General features: G+C 39.2%; 2 protein-coding genes across 4 annotated transcripts; one reads left to right on the forward strand and one right to left on the reverse strand.

Annotated features, from left to right (window-relative positions):
* The first annotated feature begins 185 nt into the window (after positions 1-185).
* Positions 186-6166, forward strand: ANKRD37 (ankyrin repeat domain 37). 2 transcript variants are annotated; one of them, XM_083460200.1, is made up of 5 exons: positions 186-2862; positions 3082-3234; positions 3709-3800; positions 4507-4733; positions 5957-6166. In XM_083460200.1, the coding sequence occupies exons 1-5, from the start codon at positions 2836-2838 to the stop codon at positions 5959-5961; spliced, it is 504 nt and encodes a 167-aa protein (XP_083316326.1). In that variant the 5' UTR covers positions 186-2835; the 3' UTR covers positions 5962-6166. The 2 variants fall into 2 exon arrangements, with proteins under 2 accessions (XP_083316326.1, XP_083316325.1); XM_083460199.1 differs by having other exon boundaries at positions 2237-2862; positions 4507-6166.
* UFSP2 (UFM1 specific peptidase 2) lies at positions 4469-18545 on the reverse strand. Of its 2 annotated transcripts, none has more exons than XM_083460037.1 (12): positions 18318-18545; positions 16581-16659; positions 15644-15827; positions 15483-15549; positions 14806-14963; positions 13600-13792; positions 12537-12683; positions 11795-11959; positions 10802-10926; positions 9437-9513; positions 7302-7426; positions 4469-6793 (listed from the first exon to the last, which is right to left on the reverse strand). In XM_083460037.1, exons 1-12 carry the CDS (start codon positions 18351-18353, stop codon positions 6707-6709), a joined length of 1443 nt encoding a protein of 480 aa, XP_083316163.1. In that variant the 5' UTR covers positions 18354-18545; the 3' UTR covers positions 4469-6706. The 2 variants fall into 2 exon arrangements, with proteins under 2 accessions (XP_083316163.1, XP_083316164.1); XM_083460038.1 differs by lacking the exon at positions 18318-18545 and adding an exon at positions 17818-18236.
* Positions 18546-18573: the final 28 nt, after the last annotated feature.

Consider the following 18573-nt stretch of genomic DNA (forward strand, 5'->3'; position numbering starts at 1 on the left):
GTCTACTCATAAAAGGTAGAGTGTCAGGTGCTGGGAAACCTGAGTTGCAGATATGTGCTAAAATATTTAGGACTCACTGCTGGTTTCTATGATTAATGAATTATGCCCATAAAGGGGGGGGGGGTGACTACTGCTAGCAATAATTAATTAGATTCTCTTTAGAATAGCAGTAGCCAAAGGCACATCACAGTCTTATACTTTTAAACATTACACGGACAATCTCACTAAATATAGCACTTCTAAATTCACACTTTGTCACCACAGTGGCAGTGACAAAGTGTAAATTGTTCTCTCTTACATTTCTAGTTCTTCTGTAAATTGGCAGGGGGGAGATGCACACATCTTTCCCTTAACACAAGACCCAGACAAGAGGAGAAGCAAGATTCAAAGCTTTCTTCTTGCTTCATTATGTAGCATCTTAACGATTCTGTCGAAAAATCAGGATTGAAACCAGACTGAATTAGCTCTTGATTCTGTTTCTTCAAGAAGCCGTCAAACTAAGATGCTGCATGTGTGCATGGGACAGGAAATATTTCTGCGGACAAACAACTATAGTGAATGTATTTGCTAGGTTTAGAATTAGTTTTTATCATAGGCCAGATAAGCTTTTATAAATTTAAAAAACTAAGTCCTGTGCGCAGTCTACATGAATCTGTTCTCTTAATTTAGTGTGTTGAATACACTACAGTGGTCCCTGCAGGAGATTGGCATATACACCCATAATAAAATGTGAGGGATTGTGATGTAAGAATAATCTCCATTTACTATCTTAGTTGCTAATTGTTAGATATTTCTTTGCTTAACTCCCTTTTCTGAATAAACTCTTTATGCCTTCTATTGCCTTTAAGTCAGTACAGTGTGCTAGATGGATTACTGTGAACTGTAAACTGTCAATAGTATCTAGAGGTTTCTGAGAAATAACTCAAGTTCTTTGGTTTCTATTTGTAACCACCATTGCTATGCATAGATACTATTTATAAACTGAGCATTAAGCAATATGGCTTCCATTTATACGGTTCTAGATGTTTCCAGTTCTATTGTTTACTTGTATGGAGATATGTAATAACATAATTTAGCCAAGTCCGGCATAAGAAACACAAAGGGTAGCCAGAGCAGCTGTTATCACAAACTATTGAGTTGGCTTGCGTGGATGAAAGACCCTGTGCTTGGCAACCATTGACTGTCTCTGGGGGTCAGGAAGCCTCCCCCTTACTAATTCAGAATGAACTTAAGTATGCATTTCCCCCACATGGGACACAAATAGCAACTTGAGGAAGCAGTAATTTAAAACCAGGAAAATGATGGGGGTGAAGAAAACCCCAGCTTCTCAGCCGACTAAGTTCCTGTTTACTGATCTTAGCCACATCTATAGTTTGGTTCTTAGCCATTAACCAGTTTGCAGCCTTAGGCAAGCCACTATTTATTTGTCTCCTAAATGCATTATGAAAATAACAGCACTCAGCTATATCACCAGGCTGTTGTAAGGATTACTAGAGGTAACATATATGATCAATTTGTTTTTAATCATTATTTTCCTAGAACATGGAGAAATATCAATCCAAATTATTTTCTTGCTCATTACTTCCACCTAGATCCTCTCAAATATTTGAGACACCAGCGCTGAAGTAGTGAAGCACTTTTAAACTTTAGTATCTGCTCCATATGGAATTATTTGCTTCAAGTGTTTTCATGACCAATCACGTTGTAAGACTTCTTGCTTCACATCTTATAGAAACAGGCTGCAGTTTAAAGGCATTTAAATATAGAGCCTGTGGCTGATCATAGAACTTAAGATTCCCATTACGCTGCCCAGCATAGCTTTATACTTGGCTAACTGGTTCTAGCAGGTATAACTCCCAGCTCTCAAACTGATTACCATGAGGTCCTGAGCCCAATTCAGTATTAGTCTTTAACCTTTAAAGCTGCAATCCCAAATACACTTGCTAATAAATGCTAAGCCCCACTGAACACTCTTTAAAGAAATATGCCTATAACATTGAGCTATGAAGGCTGAAATTATCTGGGTCCAGGGTATCTGAAGCACTCCCCCATAGGGTTTCTCATACCTTAAATAAGAGAGGAGCTGCTATGGATGCCCCTTCATTCCGAGCTTTTGTGAGCAGTGACACGCAGCCAGCCAGCCTTCTTTGTGATAGCATCCACTCTTTTGAAGCACCTTGCTAAGAGAGGCTCAGCTGGCTACCTCCTTCCCTATATCCAGGTAAGCGATTATGGTGTTGCTTATTATTATTTTTAGTGCCTTTATGGGTAGTTGACTGTTTTAATGCTTTGCAGCATTATCTTTTCTGGTTTTTGGCCTTATTTCTTTGCTTAAGTATCTCGAATGCATTTTATCCAAGACCCACTTCAGAAGGAAATGTCAATACTTATTACAGAGGGATTGTTTTGCTTCCTGCCTTCTTCTCTGGAGGATGCTGCAAGGGGAGGGGAGCAGACTGCGGGTGGCTGAGTGTGTGGGTGTGTGATACGTGTCTAGCTGTACTGTGCTCCATGGCTGCCCCACCTGCCATAAGTCTTTCCTGCTCCCTCCCATCTCATAAGCATAGCAAACACAGGATGCATGGGGAAAGCAACAGCAGGAGCCAATCAGGACACAGCAAGGCGGGTCGAGTTGCATGTGCTCTTGTTTGTGTACGTGCAAAAGACAGCTCCCGGCAGAGAGGGCGGGATTGCAGCCAGAGTGTCTCACTGTTCTTTAGCTGGCACTGCCAGTCTTGGGTTAGATTCACTGGATAGAGTAAAGCTGTGCTGGAAGTCAACCAATCCAACCACAACTTTTGCCGCAAGTATACTGGAGGAAGGCAAGAAGAAATAATGTTACTGTTGGATTGCAACACAGAGGTAATGCTTTGAAAGCCTTTGTTTTTAATGTGCTTTTAGATTTCTAGATGTTAACATTGCCAGTTAAACTCACAGACTTTTAAGATCAATGAGAAGTCACACTTCTACAATGCTTCATCATTTTCATCATAATTTATTGGGAACCTTGTTTTTTGCTACTGAGGGTGGTAAATCACATTTAGGAACAATAAATGTTTCAAACATTTATCTGACTTGTAGGCTGATGGGCAGAGCCACCTTCTGGAAGCTGGGACTGAAGTGAATTTAGCTGCTGATGGATTTTGTCAGTCCCCAGCTCATCTGGCTGCTTGTGGAGGACATGCTTTCTTCCTACTTTGGCAACAGCAGACAGGAGCCAATCTGAACCAACAGGTATAAGTTATGTTTTCTATTTTTCAGGAAGGCAGTCTGGTTCCAACAGACCTCATCCTCTTAAACAATAGCTGTCCATTCTAGTGTAACACTTAACACTACGAACAAGGTTGATGCAAAGCTAGATATGCTAGAATAGTTTTGATAGTACTTTGGCTTAGCATATACTAGGTGCCATTGTATAGCAAAATGTAAAAAATCACTATTTGGGGAGAGAGTAAGTTTGGTTAAAATGCACATATTTTCCCAGTGGGGCCCAATCCAGAGAATTGGGGGCTGTACGGCTAATTCTGTTGCAGTAGTTGGTCTTGGTTTGTGAATTGTGCCCTTAAAGATGAGGATTTTTGGATTGGAGATTGTGGCAATTTTAAGTAGTACAGCACTACGCTAGAGATCACCACCACTTTTATAGTAACTGATTACAACCATTATGTACGGCTGTGCTTACAAAAGGAAACCTCTCTGTTTATTCAGGACTGGATTGGGGAAGCTCCAATTCACAAGGCAGCTAAAGTTGGGAGTTTGGAGTGTCTCACTTTGCTAGTTGCCAGTCATGCTGACATTGAGTAAGTGTACAAATTCAATTACTAATCACATACTAATTCAAATTCAATTACTAATCACAAAGCTATGGTGTTTATATTGAGGAAATGTGAATGGAGATTTGAATATGAATCCTAAAGTTAGCAACAACAAAAAAAATAGTTATTACTGATCTCATTAGTTTTGTGAAGCAATGCAAGGAGAGGGGAATTATTACAGTGGAGTTATTTTGATTAATTAAAATATGCTGTACAAGTTCAAATTGCATTTTAATTTATGAATAATCACTTGTGCACAACTTTTACAATGGCCTTTGAGGTAAGTTTGGTAAAGGATGGAAATTTAGGTCCCGATATACTTTAGATATACTTAAGTCTTACTGAAATCAAGGGGGCTTAAAATTAGCTATGCCTAAATTGTCATGTTGATTTCAACATAACAATCATGACCTTTAGTTAGATCAAAGCCATGTAGCTCTATCTTACACATTTAGCCAGAAGTAGGTCCTATTGGATTCAATGTAATTTACTCCCCCAAAACAATGCAAAGGATTCCCAACTAAACTCATTGAGACCCACTTTTGGGTATTTAGAGAACTGCACTGTTAAAAGTGTTTTTAAAATTCATAATAGTTCACTTAACACTTGTTAGTTCACTTTACTTTATCAAAATAATACTAATAATCATTCAATCAAATGCATTGATTTTGTTTTAATTCTCTTTTCTTAGCTTGCGCAATAAGAATGGTGAAACAGCAGAAGACCTTGCATGGGCTTTTGGATTTTTGGACTGTGCACAGTTCCTCAGGAAAATGAAACACATTCAAAACAGGAAAACAATAACACAGCTTAGTTACTCTCTGCATGATGACAGCTTGCTTAAAGACACAGAGACAAGACAGAAACGAGCATATGAAAGCAAGAGATCCATAAGCAAGAAGAGGAGGAGATCAAACGGTATGGCATTTAGCTTTCACTAGACAACAGATACAAGGCAGCTTCTTCAAAGCACAATGTTTTATCTGACACAACTTCTATCTGATAAAAGATGTATCAAACAGGCACAGTGAAAATGGACATATTCATTTGTATAGTAGGCTAGCTTACACACCCACACCCCTCTAACCTGGCAAGCAAGAAACCAGAGTTCAAGGGCATGTTTCAGCCATGCAAAAACACTCAAGTGGGAGGTGGAGATGAAGCACAGCTGGTGTGATGTTTGGCCTGGAGAGAGCCCCAGGACCAGACAGGAAGGCCTGGAAAGCCACATTTGACCCCTGAGCCCAAGGTTTCTCACCCCTGCCCTAGGACACTTCAATCACAGTAGTGCAAGTACAAAATATATTTCAGATACTGCTAGTTATGCAACCTAATCCTGAACAGGCTTACTCAGAAGTAAGCCCACTCGATTTTAGTGGAAATTCTTAGTAAGAGTGTTTAGTATTACTGTCCCAGTCTACGAACCCTATCCTTCCTCCTTAAACAGCACCCATTTAATATTACCTCCTCCAATGAAAGGAATACAGATTGCACATTTATATAACATTATATACTGAGTGTCATTTCCTCACCACACAGCAATATGCACTTAGAATTAAGGAGAAGGGCTCCTTCCAGGACAGGTAACAGGTATTTCACATATCTGCCTAGGCCTTCTCAACTCTCTTTTAAAGGCTACCGCAGCCTCTCTTGACATTTTGAGAACACAGCTCCAAACAATTTTTTAAAATGTTTACAGTTCATAGCCATATTATTGCGCTCTTATGCTGGTACTGTATACCTGGTCATCTCCACTCATTTTAATTGGATGATTTGTTCTGTGTGTTCAAGTCTTGCTTTTGTTTTGTTTTGTTAAAGTTCTAAAGGGATTTTTTTTATTTAAAAATTCTCTATGGTCATTATGTTGACTGCTTATATAAGTTGGAAAACTGACACAAAATGTTCTAAACAAAAAAGAAAGCTGTAACAACCCTGCCATGGTCAATCTGTATGCAAGGGGTGGGGGGAGAGCATCTAAGCTGCCAAAGGGAGTGGGAATAAGCAACTACCTCCCACAAAACTGATTTCTAAGACTGAGATATGCCAAGCTGAAACCGAGTGCTATGTATAGGTTAGCAAATGCTTAATTCAGATGCACGATTTATATATGAAATACAAATCTTCTCTTTGCATTTAAATAGAATAAAGATGAAGTCTTTGATGTCACGTGAAAGCCAATTACTACAAGAAGACGTGTGAACACTAAGAACTTTACAAAGAAATAAGTCTGCATCTCAAAACCAAATATTTTGAACAGTGCCTTCTAAGAAGGAGAATGGGTTGCTTCTTGAAGAAGATTTTAAAAAATATTAATTCCTGTATTCACACAATAAAATATATATATGTATAAATTGTGCCCTCTCTTTCTACCATCTATGCCCCAAGTAACTATGTGACATCTAGCACTGATTTTGTGATTGGTATTTTGTTCCTTCCACAACAAATGCTCCACATATATACACACAAACACACTTAAGGAGTGCAGAGGAACAAAGATGGTATATTAAAAATTAGCATTGTTATGAGGTCCCAAGATCCACTTTACAAATACCTTTAACCAGTGTTCAAACAGAGGATTAAAATGTACATGATTTTGTTGAGCAGTGTCTGAACAGATATGTATAGGATTGCACTGTTAGGATCAGATTATAAATGCAGAAAAGCCAGCTATTAGGAAATAACAATGTTTGATAATCAGGTTTTATTTGAAACCCCCCCCCCCTTCATTATTTGGACTCTAATATATTGGATTAGCATTTTTATTTTAACTGGTGGTGAGCAACATAATACTATGTTAAGGAAAAATAAATAATCACTGCTTAAGTGTGTTTGTGTACCTATATGTATTTACAGAACTTCTGGTAGTTCACCATGATCATCTAAATAGCCATTTAAATAGTTTTTGGTCGTTGAGGAAGACACAGGTTATAATAAGCATCTTTGTTCCAGAAATCTGGACCCTTCCATCCACACCAGCCCTGTACAGAAGAAAAACAATACACTATTAAGTCTGTTGCTTCTAATAAAATAGCTGGCATTTTAGTAAAATTGATATGAATGTCAGAGGTTTTGTTCTACTAATTCATACACACCAAGGATAACAAAACACCTCTTGGTTTATTCAGCTCTGTTGGGAATGTGCAGCAGGAAACCTTGGCTTGCAATTCCTCTTCTCTCCCCATCATGGCCAGATTGGAAACTTTTGCACCCACTTTTGATTAACTATTGTTTAAAATTATGTCTGAAGCCTAAATTGTAATTAATCTTAAGCATGGCTTATTGCAACAAACCAGCTTCATAAACAACGGTTTGAAGATAGCTTGTTTCCAAACAATATACAGTTACATCACCATTCGTCCGGTAAAGATGAAGCAAAAAGCCATGGTTAATGATAGAGAAGTGAATCACAGACTTTTTAAAATATCTCACAAAATGTTCCCTTTCAGTATTAACATATGCAGTTGGAATGTGAAGGCAGAGTCTCACCTTTTCTAATATAATATGCAGATCCTCTGCTCCGGTATAATGTGGGTCCAGGATCAGAAATCTTATGTGCCCTGTGATCTCATTCCATGCTACTCCTAATATTGTGTGAGCCAAGACTCCACCACCTGAATAGAGAAGAGGAGAGAAAGAAGATGGAGAGGTAAGACAGTACATTCAAAGACAAAATTATCATTTGCTAATCATACTTTTAAATGATCCTCTGAAGTCAAGAAGGAAATTTTCATTTCTGAACATCTAAAAGTCGATTCTAAAAGCCTTTCGTGGAAGTGCATGGTAGAAGAAATCTGGACAAAGGCTGAAAGAAGCCAAATTGGAACTGTGCAAGAAATAAGCTATTATAGATAAACATGCACAGGACTGAAAATAAAATGAGTTAACTGAGAAGGAATTCCAACTGTGTTCAATGGGGCTTACTCCTTAGTAAGTATATTTAGAATTGCACTCTGTTTTGTTTTCAGCAATATAACCACTCAAAACAACTGATAAGAAAACATCATGTATGATCCTTAAAAAAGTCTTTTCTAGAGGTTAGGAAGTCTAAAGAAAATTGCCCAAACAGTATGAAATATCTGCATAAAACAGAGTTTTTTTTAGTGTCAACAGCAAGTTGAGAACAATGTGCTGAAGAGATGAAAAAAGGAATAAGTGAACACTGCATTTTCTGTCTCTGGAGGCTAAGAGCACATCAAGTGGGCAAACATAGGCTAAAGCATAAAATTGTAAAAGTAGGTTCTTTATCTTACTGGATGTTGGCGTACACTATCCAGCTCATAAGTTGTGTTATCCCATTAGTGGGAATAGAAGTTGTGTTGTTCCACCATGTGAAGAGCACCACTCTTGTGATGTTCAAATTGGGGCTGAGAGAACTGAATCATTTTGCTCCCACTCCCTCTTCTACAAACTTGGACCTTGGAAACTGAATAGAATGTCTAAAATTACAGGAGACACCTTTGGCAGCTGATGTGGAAATCCTCTGAAAACATGCCTGGGTGCAGTACATCTTTGCCACAGGTGCCATTTGTGAAAACAGAGGGCAAGGAAGACATTCAAATTGTATGGATAATTACAAGGTCTCTTGGAAAGTAAGTTTAATTAAGCCCCATCTTATTTCTTAAGGTGGGACTTAATTAGACTTACTTTCCAAAGTAAGATGGGACAGAAACAACTAGTGGATGAAGGTCACCTACAGGGGCTCTTATCTTGCTTAAGACTCCAGAAGATCTTTTTTCATTAAGGAGCCGCACACAGGATAAAAAATAAAAATAAATCACAGGCCAGATGTTTCTTTACTTCTGTTAAGCCACTTCAAAGCTATCTAAAAAGCAAGGTAAACAAAAGAAAGACCATGATTCACAATCATGTGGTGATAGAGGTTTTTGTTAAAGATTCCTGACAAGCTCTGCTTTTAAACACCGCATTCCTATGTGTGTTTACTCAGAAGGATGTCCAGTTGTGTCCACTCCCAGAAAAGTGTGCATAGGATAGGACTGCAGTCTAAAAGAAGTTACTCAATTTATAGCTTCCCAGATTGGAAATCATTAAGTATATCCTGCAGACTTTAAAAACAATTGGGGAAAGAATATTCTTTTTCAGTTTCTAAGTTAAGGTCATTATTCTGAATAATAGATTTCTTAGACGGTAAGGACTAGCAAAAACATATCTCAGGAATAGCTTAGATGTTCTTTGGAAATGGAACATTGAACTAATAGACTCAACATGTCAGTAGTGAAAAAACAGTTGCCACAGACATAGCTTTACATTCTAAGCCGTGTGTTCCAAATTCTCAAATGATACAGCTCTTCCCAAGACTGCATCACCTCAAAATGCAAATAGAGGATCACATGACTGAAAGGTGTCCATTTATAAAAAGGAAAATGTTGATAGAAGCAGCTTTTCCTGGATGTGCTATTTTCTCCCAGGAAAAATAGTTGCAGAACATTCAAACATTTAACAAGCAATCCCTTATCCGTGTGCTAAAGTAGCACAGTCCCAAGACAGGGGTTAAGAATGTAACCAGAATCTCCAAAGCCAACACACTGCTTTTAAAGGGTCAGTAGCATATTTAGAAAAGAAAAGTTGGGATAATGTGGATTGGGTGGTATTTAAAATCTTACCAATCATCACTGGTGTTCCCTCAGTCTTGAAATGATTAGCAAGTTCTCTTCCCTGAGAAGCCAGCTCAGACCCTTGGCTAGAAGAAAAAGTTGTCATCGTTTTCAGCTAGTGCTTAAATTGGGGGTGGGGGGTTCATGAAAGCCACAAGTTCCAATCCATTATATTCCTCACAATCATGCACACCATAGCCTGATAAAAACAGTAACGTCACAAAAGACTGAGCCCCCTCTGCCCCCCCCCGACCTGTGTTTTGAGCATTGCTTTCAGCAGTACCCATCTAAGGTGTGTTGCAATGGATTCCCCTGAAAACACGGTAGTCAGAACTACTGGTAATGTCTAAGTTGTAGCATTCTCAGTTGAAAAAAATCACCTCATTTTAAGTACTTCAACAGATGAACGGTATACTGGACTTTCTTATTTTCATTAGAGAAATATTGGAAGGAATGATATTGGCATTGCCACTTATGACAAATAGTTACCAATAGTTATATATTCTTCATGAAACTATACAGCATACAGGTCAGTGTATTAAGCTGCACTCTTCATAACACAAATTAGGAACTTATACATCTTGGTTTTTCTCTTTGCAATCACTTAAAACAGCACATTGACTACACATTAAAGGGAAATCTCCAAGGTGCTCTACAGCTGCTATACATCACTGCTGGTATGTCTGTCAGTCCCAATAATAAAAATCTAAAGCAAACTGTATGCTGCTTCTAACAGTGACAGAAAATAACATTAGGATATTTTTTTATGTAGAAACGGAAACCAATTTTACAAAGGTTATAGTATTATATCAGTGGTAAAAATGTTGTGTTTGGTCTAGAATGAAATTACTATTGAATAAAATGTCCTGTCTTTAATTCCATTTTAGAGTTGACCACCATAAACAAAATAATTCAGAATCAATACATTTTTACAGTCTCTTGATAATGAACATAATGGTCACTAAATAACAAAATATCCAATTGCTATCCACTCAGGTGATGACTGTGCTTCTTTTTGTTAACATGGAATCTGGTGCCTTATCTGTCATTTAATGGTGTATTCTATGATTTGCGCTATGGTATTGTGGCTCATCCTCTGAGGCACTTGTTTCTTCACCTGATTCTTGAGCCATCTTGGTTTTGTTAGAAATTAGGAACAGAGGAAGCTACCATACACTGAGTCAGACCACTGATCCATCTAGTTCAGTATTGTTTACACTTACTGGTAGCAGCTCTTCAGGGTTTCAAGCAGCAGCTAATTCCCAGCTTTATCTAGAGATGCTGGGGATTAAAGCTGGAACATTTTGCATGCAAATCATGTGTTCTGCCACTGAGCTGCAGCCCTTCCTCAGTTTTCCCCGTGAGCATTCTTACCTGACGAAGAGTATTTTTGAAGTTATCCCTAGGAATTGGTTCAGTACAAGCTGCACTTCGATAGAACCAATCCATTGGCGTGATCCAACAAATCCTGGTTGCTTGTCTCCAACATCAACTAGAGCCTTTGGAACCACCACAAATGAAAGTACAAAAATAACAAGTCATTTGTACCATAACTGTAATTAATAATAATAATATTTACCTGTCTACTACTATTTTAAATCTGGTTTATTAGAAACGGGACGGGGTAAAGAGGGGAAAATATCTTTACAAAATTAAATACCGTATTTTTTGCTCTATAAAATGCACCAGACCATAAGACGCATCTAGTTTTTGGAGGAGGAAAACAAGAAAAAATATATTCTGAATCTCAGAAGCCAGAACAGCAAGAGGGATCGCTGTGCAGCGAAAGCAGCATTCCCTCTTGCTGTTCTGGCTTCTGGGATAGCTGCGCAGCCTGCATTCGCTCCATAAGACGCACACACATTTCCCCTTACCTTTTAGGAGGGAAAAAGTGAGTCTTATAGAGCAAAAAATATGGTAATTATTCATTACAATTGATACACAATTTTATTAACATAAGGTGTGCTGTGGAAAAAGCTTGACTTAAGATGTTACATCTGACACCAAAACTGTCCCTGCCATATTAAAGTTTGCTTTTAGCCAGTATATGATAAATATCAAAATAGAAAATGTATATAACTCTAATTTTAGGCTAGACTAGGATCCTTCTGCCCAACATGGTATATGAAGCCTTTTATCAGGTGTGTCCATTTCCAATCTAAAGTGGAATGCAGACACAGGTTTGCCAGCTCAGTGCTGCAGTGATGGGGCACAAACATAAAGTGGAGCACCCAATCATTCAAAATGCAAGCTTCAGAAATGTCAAACCGCATACAGTCTGGTAAGTGTAGGTGGGCTATCCCAAACATACAATTCCACTGGGAGCTGTTATTTTTCAAGGAACCCAAACCTGGAAGTCTTCAGTACCTGTTGGATTTCCTTGTGTGTTGGTACTGATCGGTCCATGTATCCCTGATGCCTGAACCATGAGCATATAGTCTGTAGAGACCGATAGGCACAGCCCCAGCCATTATCATCAATACGATCCTGCATGTAATGATGGTAACTATATGTGCCATATACCACATACACCTGGGTAGGAAAGAAAAAGCACATTGTAGTCCTGCAAGTCAAGTTCAGAATATTATTATGATAGTAATTTTGTATTTCAAATTGGTATTTTTATTGCTGCTGTTACTAATTTTATTAAAAGTATTTTTATTAAAGATTTCTGGGGGCCGTAAAAACCAACAAGAATATGCTGCTAAAGGGAAAAAAGGATGGAGAGCCAACAGGAAAGCAAGCAGAATCAGGTAGTAATTCTTCATAATTGTGTCATAAAATGTTTAATGACCATGTGGAACAGCCACTGAGAAAGAAGTCCGGGGAGAGCTGTCTATGAGCAGCTAGTTCCATTGTGTGTTCTGTGCTGTCTCCCCTCTCCTTTCAATACTGCCAGTATATTTCCCAGTAGAACACAGTGAATTTGTTTGCAAATTAGGGGACTGGCACCAGGATACCGCTAAGTATGCATGCACTAGGAAGAACCATCAATGTCAAAATGTTAACTGAAATTCCCAAGAAGAGCCTCCCAGTTCTCTTGCAATCAGCATATGTACCTGTTTCCTTATTGGGCCATTAGATGAGAGCAAGTACAAATGAAACTCACCATCCCAGACTCTATACCAGGTGGGTTGAGATGTACATGTGGGTTCCTGAGATATCCATCTTTGAATGGTTCATCTGGAAAATGATAGGCATTAGCCCTTCGGAAATAAGGTCTGTCAAACGGTAGATTAAACCGTCTATGTAATTCCTAAAAGCAAGGTAAAAATGAGAGAGAGAGTGTATCCATAGGAAACAGAAAAGCCTTTGCAGATTTCAAGCCATCAAGCTCTACCCAGATTCTCTGAAGGAAGAACCAGATGGTGTGAGAGATGTGCAGATGACATGGAATCCAGTTAACCTAGCATTTCTTCTTTCTCTTTGCCTGGATAATATGTAGAAGAAAAAACATGTGGCAGCAACACGCTCCAACTTTCTCTCACCCCACAAAAGCAACCCGTGAAATAGCACAGGAAAAGGGAAAGCTTGGAATTTGATGACATCACATTACATCCTTCATTTCTGTGCATGTTACGAGAGGAGGGAGCAATGCTGCACTACAGCTTTTGGCAGTAGCCACACACATATATCACAATGTCTGGCTTTGTTTGTACTGAGTGCCCAGCACACACTATAAGGAATCCCTGTGCAAATACAGAGCAATTTGTATATAGAAAAGACACACCCACTCTCCTCAGGCCACACCCCCACCAGATGTGCTCCATACATTCCTTGAAGACTTTTGCCTGGCTGGAAGGTCTCCTGCATAATTCCTCTTGCTTAACTGGTGTTCACTTTGGACACACCCAGCATCAGCATGCAGCCCAAGGAAGGTTTCCTATGGGGGGATGTGACCTTCAAGCTGACAACAGTCCCCCATTCTTGTGCTATTTTAAAAATATCATAGTCAGAAAAACAGTATACATCATAATCTGTATGGAAGTACACATAGGCCACTTGATAGTAATGAACTTCAGTACATAGAACCTAACATAACTTTTTAAAGGCCAGTTTAGTTTAAAAAAGAGAACTATAGATTACTTTTATTAATAATTCTATAAAGTAAAACTATTAACTATGCCATGTTTTAGTCATCACCATCCAAACAATCTTTCAACATAAGGTACCTGTCTGTAAGTCTCCAATTGCTGATCAGAAACGCCTGAAGGATATGAGATTGTTACAAGGTGTTTTTTTCCTGGTAGCATGAAATGAAATTGTTCAGGTACCACAACAGTTGTTCCTCTCATATATTTCAAAATGCACTTTTCCATATCAGTTAGCTGTGTATGAATCGCATTCACCAGGAGACTTCGTACACTGCAAGATATTGATGGAACTATTTAAGAACACCAGAAAATCAGAATAACTTTCTTACTCTCAAAATATGTGTATTTTTCAAGAGATGGAGGGAAAAGTCCCATAATAAGCTGCTTTGCTTCACTTTATACAGTTGTATCTATACTGGGGTTAATGACAATTGACCAGTGAGTGTGCATATGTGAAAGAAGGCATGGAGCATGTGCTCAAGATGACAGAATTGATAGGGGATTTTGCACATTGGTCAATGTTTTAGATTACAGTCTAATAAAAAACTTAGGATACATCTAAACAGCTTTTTGTAGCCTTTTTAGATTTATCAACAGCTTTTGATATGGCAGTTCAGGAATCAACTGAAAGAAACCAATACAGATTGAGGAGTACTTGTTTAAATTCAATAACGACATACTGGCACATATATAAGAGTAAAATGAGCCCGCCTATTGGCACCTAGTCAGTTTAATATTTATATAAATGGCAGTCTATATATTGAAAACAGGGGATGCATGCTCCACTGCAATACGTGGCAGGATTACATTATACTACATACTATCTCTTTCTTGCTTAGGCTTGAAGAAACTTTTTAAAGGGTTTATAACATTTTGTATGCATAAATATACACTAGCACTACCCAAAGCTTACCAACACTATGCCTTTTTCTTCTCGCATCATGGTGTAGCTGAAATACTACTTCTCTCAAGCCCAATGAAGATAACTATTCCCTGCCAGAAGATTTTAATTAATTTCCAAGTGCATAACCTCTAGTTATAACATTGGGTTATGTTATGCACACCTTTAGGTATTTCAGTCTTTCTGAACAATCTGCTTCTTGGGCATCTACTTTTCTGAGTAACAAGATAACAATTCAGCACACTTCTTTTCGCCCTAATTATTACAACTGTAGATTTAAGGATATAAAATTCAGCAGAGATATATCCACCTTCGCATGATAAATATGCAAAGATCATACAATAGAAAAACTCAAGCACATCCTTTATACATAATCTACTTACTTCCGCCACACTTCTTCTGGAGACACGGAGACAACAGCATCAACTGGCAAGGTCATGCTTATGTAGTGATGCCCCCTGCTCTCCTTTTCAATGATTGGAGAAAGAGGATCTAACGAAGTTGTCATTTCCAGCATAAGATCTATATTTACTATAGGTTGCTGTAAATAATAAAAATTTAAATGTGCAAGCTGTGCAGTTTACTGCCCTTGTTTTCCTTAACAAAGCACAAAATATTTTTTTGTGGAGGGAAATCTCATTCTTAAAATTGACCATGTTAAAAGGGTTAAACACCTTTTTCCTCCAAGCATCACAGTTCCAATCCAAATTAGGTGCCCTGTAACTGCATTTAAAAGAAATTAAGAGACAAAGATATCTAACATCTCCTCTAATTTGGCCCACAGACTCGCAAGGAGGTGGGGTAGGGGGTTGAGTTGACTGATCAATCCACTAGTGCAGTATTATAGCAAAGCAACAGGACTGCTATGCCTATGTTGCAGGCAGATCTGCTGGGAACATGTTAGGATCTGCAAGTCAACAATCGCAGATGAGATTTTAAAATTTTATCTGAATGTGTAAACTTCTGCATTTACACCAAATGCATGATTTGGCTATAAAAATGTCACAATGGTTTCACTCACTCAGTTCTACAAAGCCATAGCAAGGAAAGGCAAACATACCAGTTCTTGTAACTTTTTATCTTTCTTTTTTGAAAACCTGCGTTTGTTATCATCTTCCTGCTCAAATCTGAAAAACAGTAATAAAATCAACTCATACTGAGAAATGCATATACTATCAGAACCCTCAAAAATCATTCTTATTTTTGTTGAGCTATACTCACTGAATAAATCGTAGTATCTCCTTACATGCAGAATCATCTGTAAGCTCTGTTGCAACTGAATTTTTACCACTATTTGGCCACAGATACACCGAGCTGTGACAGATTCTGAATACCAGCACATCTGAAGCCAGTTTGGCTGAAAGATCACTGAAAACATACTTCAGTCCCTCTTTTGTTGACGACTCTAAAACACACAGAGAAAAGAAAGAAGATGAAAGGAATTGGGGAGATAGTTGCACATTTTAAATATTCTGAAGGATGATGGAACAAAAAGAAATAGTAATTTCTTTAGTTGTCAAAACTATTTGCTAAAGTGAAAGCATAAAACTGCCTCAGACCTACTTGCCCATCTACCTCATTATTGTCTGACTGGTAATGACTCTCCAGTATCTCAGGTAGAAGTTTTTCCCATCATCTGCTATCTCACCTTTTTAAAAGGAAATAGTCCAGGGACTGAATGTGGAACCTCTGGCATTCAAAGCTCTGCCTTCTTTTCTGTGGTATCCTTTACTTGAGAAGGAGGATGGATTCACTCAGCTTCAACTATTTTTTCAAGCAAACCACTTAACAAATTAGAGGCACAAGTGCTTGTGCTGATTTTCTGGTTTATGTCTTACAGAAACAACTTTGGATGCTGCCCATAAAACCAACATTGGCTCATTCACTTTCTGCTGCTTTGTATTGTTTATATGCTGATGCAAAACCAGAGAAAATTATAGTGCAAAAGGATCCACTGCTGCTGTTGTGCTAACAAAACATTGCAACTGTATCTGGATCCTTCAAAAAATATTTTTTAAAGGACCTGAATCCTTAAAAATTATTCCTGCCTAGATCCACCAAAAACTTATTCCCATGCCAATCTGGTTAAAATGAAATATTTTCCTTACATTAGTTTCAGTAATAATATTGTAACACAGTGTTTGATATGAAGACTCACCATCAGTAGTGGCAAGTTGAAATGCCAGATCAAGGCCACCTCTTATTCTAAAAAGTATGTCCATAGTCTCTAATATGACCTATTTGGAGGGTAAGAAAAAGCTGTTAGTATGAAGTGCTGCTGCTTTGGTTGTAAATTTTCACAAGTTGTGATTGGAGTGTGGCCCATGCCTAACACTCAATTCTACTCTCCATGCATCAAAACTGTATGTTGTTAACATGCTGAATCTCATTTATAAGATGAAACTAATACAGTACACCTCTACTTCACAATGGAACTGAAATATGATGCAGGACTGAACTGAAACTGAGATTTGAGTGCTCAGGAATGCTCAGATCCATTCTCATGATAAGGCCATGACAGCAATCACAAAAAGCCAGTTGACATTTGGTTAATCTTAAGACTCAATAAAAAGGTGCAAATGTGTGCAAGGAAAATTGTGCTAGGCACCATGTTTACATATTAATGTCCAAATCCTCCAGTTCCCCATCTGCTAAGGGAAGCTCATTTAGCATCTATGTGCGGGAAGTGTGCAACAAATGCTGGCCATAGCCACAACAGGTCTCTTCTGTTGGCTCCTATTAACATGTAATCCATAACTGCTTAATTTGATCATTATTTAAGGTTGCATCTTATATGTATTACATGCTGTTTATTGCAACCCTAGTAAAAAGTAAAGGACCCCTGACAGTTAAGTCCAATCATGAATGACTCTGGGGTTATGGCGCTCATCTCGCTTTACTAGCCGAGGGAGCAGACGTTTGTCCGCAGACAGGTTTTCTGAGTCATGTGGCCAGTATGACTAAGCCGCTTCTGGCGAAACCAGAAACACCATTTACCTTCCCGCCGGAGCGGTACCTATTTATCTACTTGCCTTTTGACGTGCTTTCGAACTGCTAGGTTGGCAGGAGCAGGGACCGAGCAACAGGAGCTCACCCCGTTGCGGGGATTCGAATCACCGCCCTTCCAATCGGCAAGCCCTAGGCTCAGTGGTTTAGACCACAGCGCCACCCGCGTACTAGTACTTAGACCAATTTAAAATTTGTAAATCAGACTCTGGAGCAGGTATTTAGTACAGCAGCATGTCTTACACAACCCACCCAGTCATCCACACATTGGATTTGTCTGCCTGTAACGTCTCATGTGCATAGGCTAGTATAACCTGGTTGTCTCCCAGATTCTTTTTTATTGTTATTACTGTGTTATCATTTTAGGGCTGGTGTACTTTTTGTATTACCCCAACTCAGAACTGGGTGTGGACAGGCCGGATCTTTTCTTCACCATCACGTTTATATCCCACCCCACGAATCCTCAAAGGAGGAAAAAAGAAAAATGGCAGTCATGGTTCCTCATTTCATCTTCACAACGACCCTGTGAGGTAGGTTAGGTTGGAAGACGGTGCCTGGCCCAATGTGAACTTTATGGCCCTGTAGGCATTTGAACTTCTGTCCTCCCGGTCTTGGTTCACTTATTATATCCCTCCACCTTACTCCATATTCTTGGTGGTGGGGAAGATGGAGGGGTTAATAAACTAGGGGGAATCCGGTCTTTCCTCTCATTGGCCACGCCAACTCCAGTTAAATGTATGCCCCAGGAAGGAGGCACTGTTTTATTGGTAGAGGAGCCCCATGGCAGCATCGCAACCGTCCCCCAGCCCCCTCTCTTCCTCTTCATTCTCCCCTCACAGCGACCCCTTCCTCGCGCGGGGAGAGTGTGGCGGTTACCCGCGTCACTTACCACGTCCGTCAACGGCACGCTCAGGGGCGGCTGCATGGCTCCTCCCCCTCAACCTGAGGCAAGGTTAGAGCTACTCCTCTGCACACGCCCCTAACGAGCTGACACGTCACCCTCTCGCTGCCTCTCCAGGGCAAAGCAAAGACACCCCTCTGCGTTTTGTTTTTTTTTAAAGCCACCGACGGGCTTGCGTACGCCGGCATCCGGGCTCTTGAACTACATTTCCCGTCATGCCCTTCTCACCGCGCAGCCGCCGCCG

Source organism: Podarcis liolepis (assembly GCF_965112155.1).
Source record: "Podarcis liolepis genome assembly, chromosome: 9".
NCBI lineage: Eukaryota > Metazoa > Chordata > Lepidosauria > Squamata > Lacertidae > Podarcis > Podarcis liolepis.

Excerpts from the sequence above, each read along its gene's own strand:
- ANKRD37 (XM_083460199.1), top strand. The coding sequence starts at position 2,836 with ATGTTACTGTTGGATTGCAACACAGAG. Across the intron at positions 2,863-3,081 it reads TGTTGGATTGCAACACAGAG|GCTGATGGGCAGAGCCACCT; the intron begins GTAATGCTTTGA and ends TCTGACTTGTAG. Across the intron at positions 3,801-4,506 it reads GCCAGTCATGCTGACATTGA|CTTGCGCAATAAGAATGGTG; the intron begins GTAAGTGTACAA and ends CTCTTTTCTTAG.
- UFSP2 (XM_083460037.1), bottom strand. The coding sequence starts at position 18,353 with ATGCAGCCGCCCCTGAGCGTGCCGTTGACGGACGTG. Across the intron at positions 10,927-11,794 it reads CACACAAGGAAATCCAACAG|GCTCTAGTTGATGTTGGAGA; the intron begins GTACTGAAGACT and ends GTGGTTCCAAAG. Across the intron at positions 6,794-7,301 it reads TGCATATTATATTAGAAAAG|GGCTGGTGTGGATGGAAGGG; the intron begins GTGAGACTCTGC and ends TCTTCTGTACAG.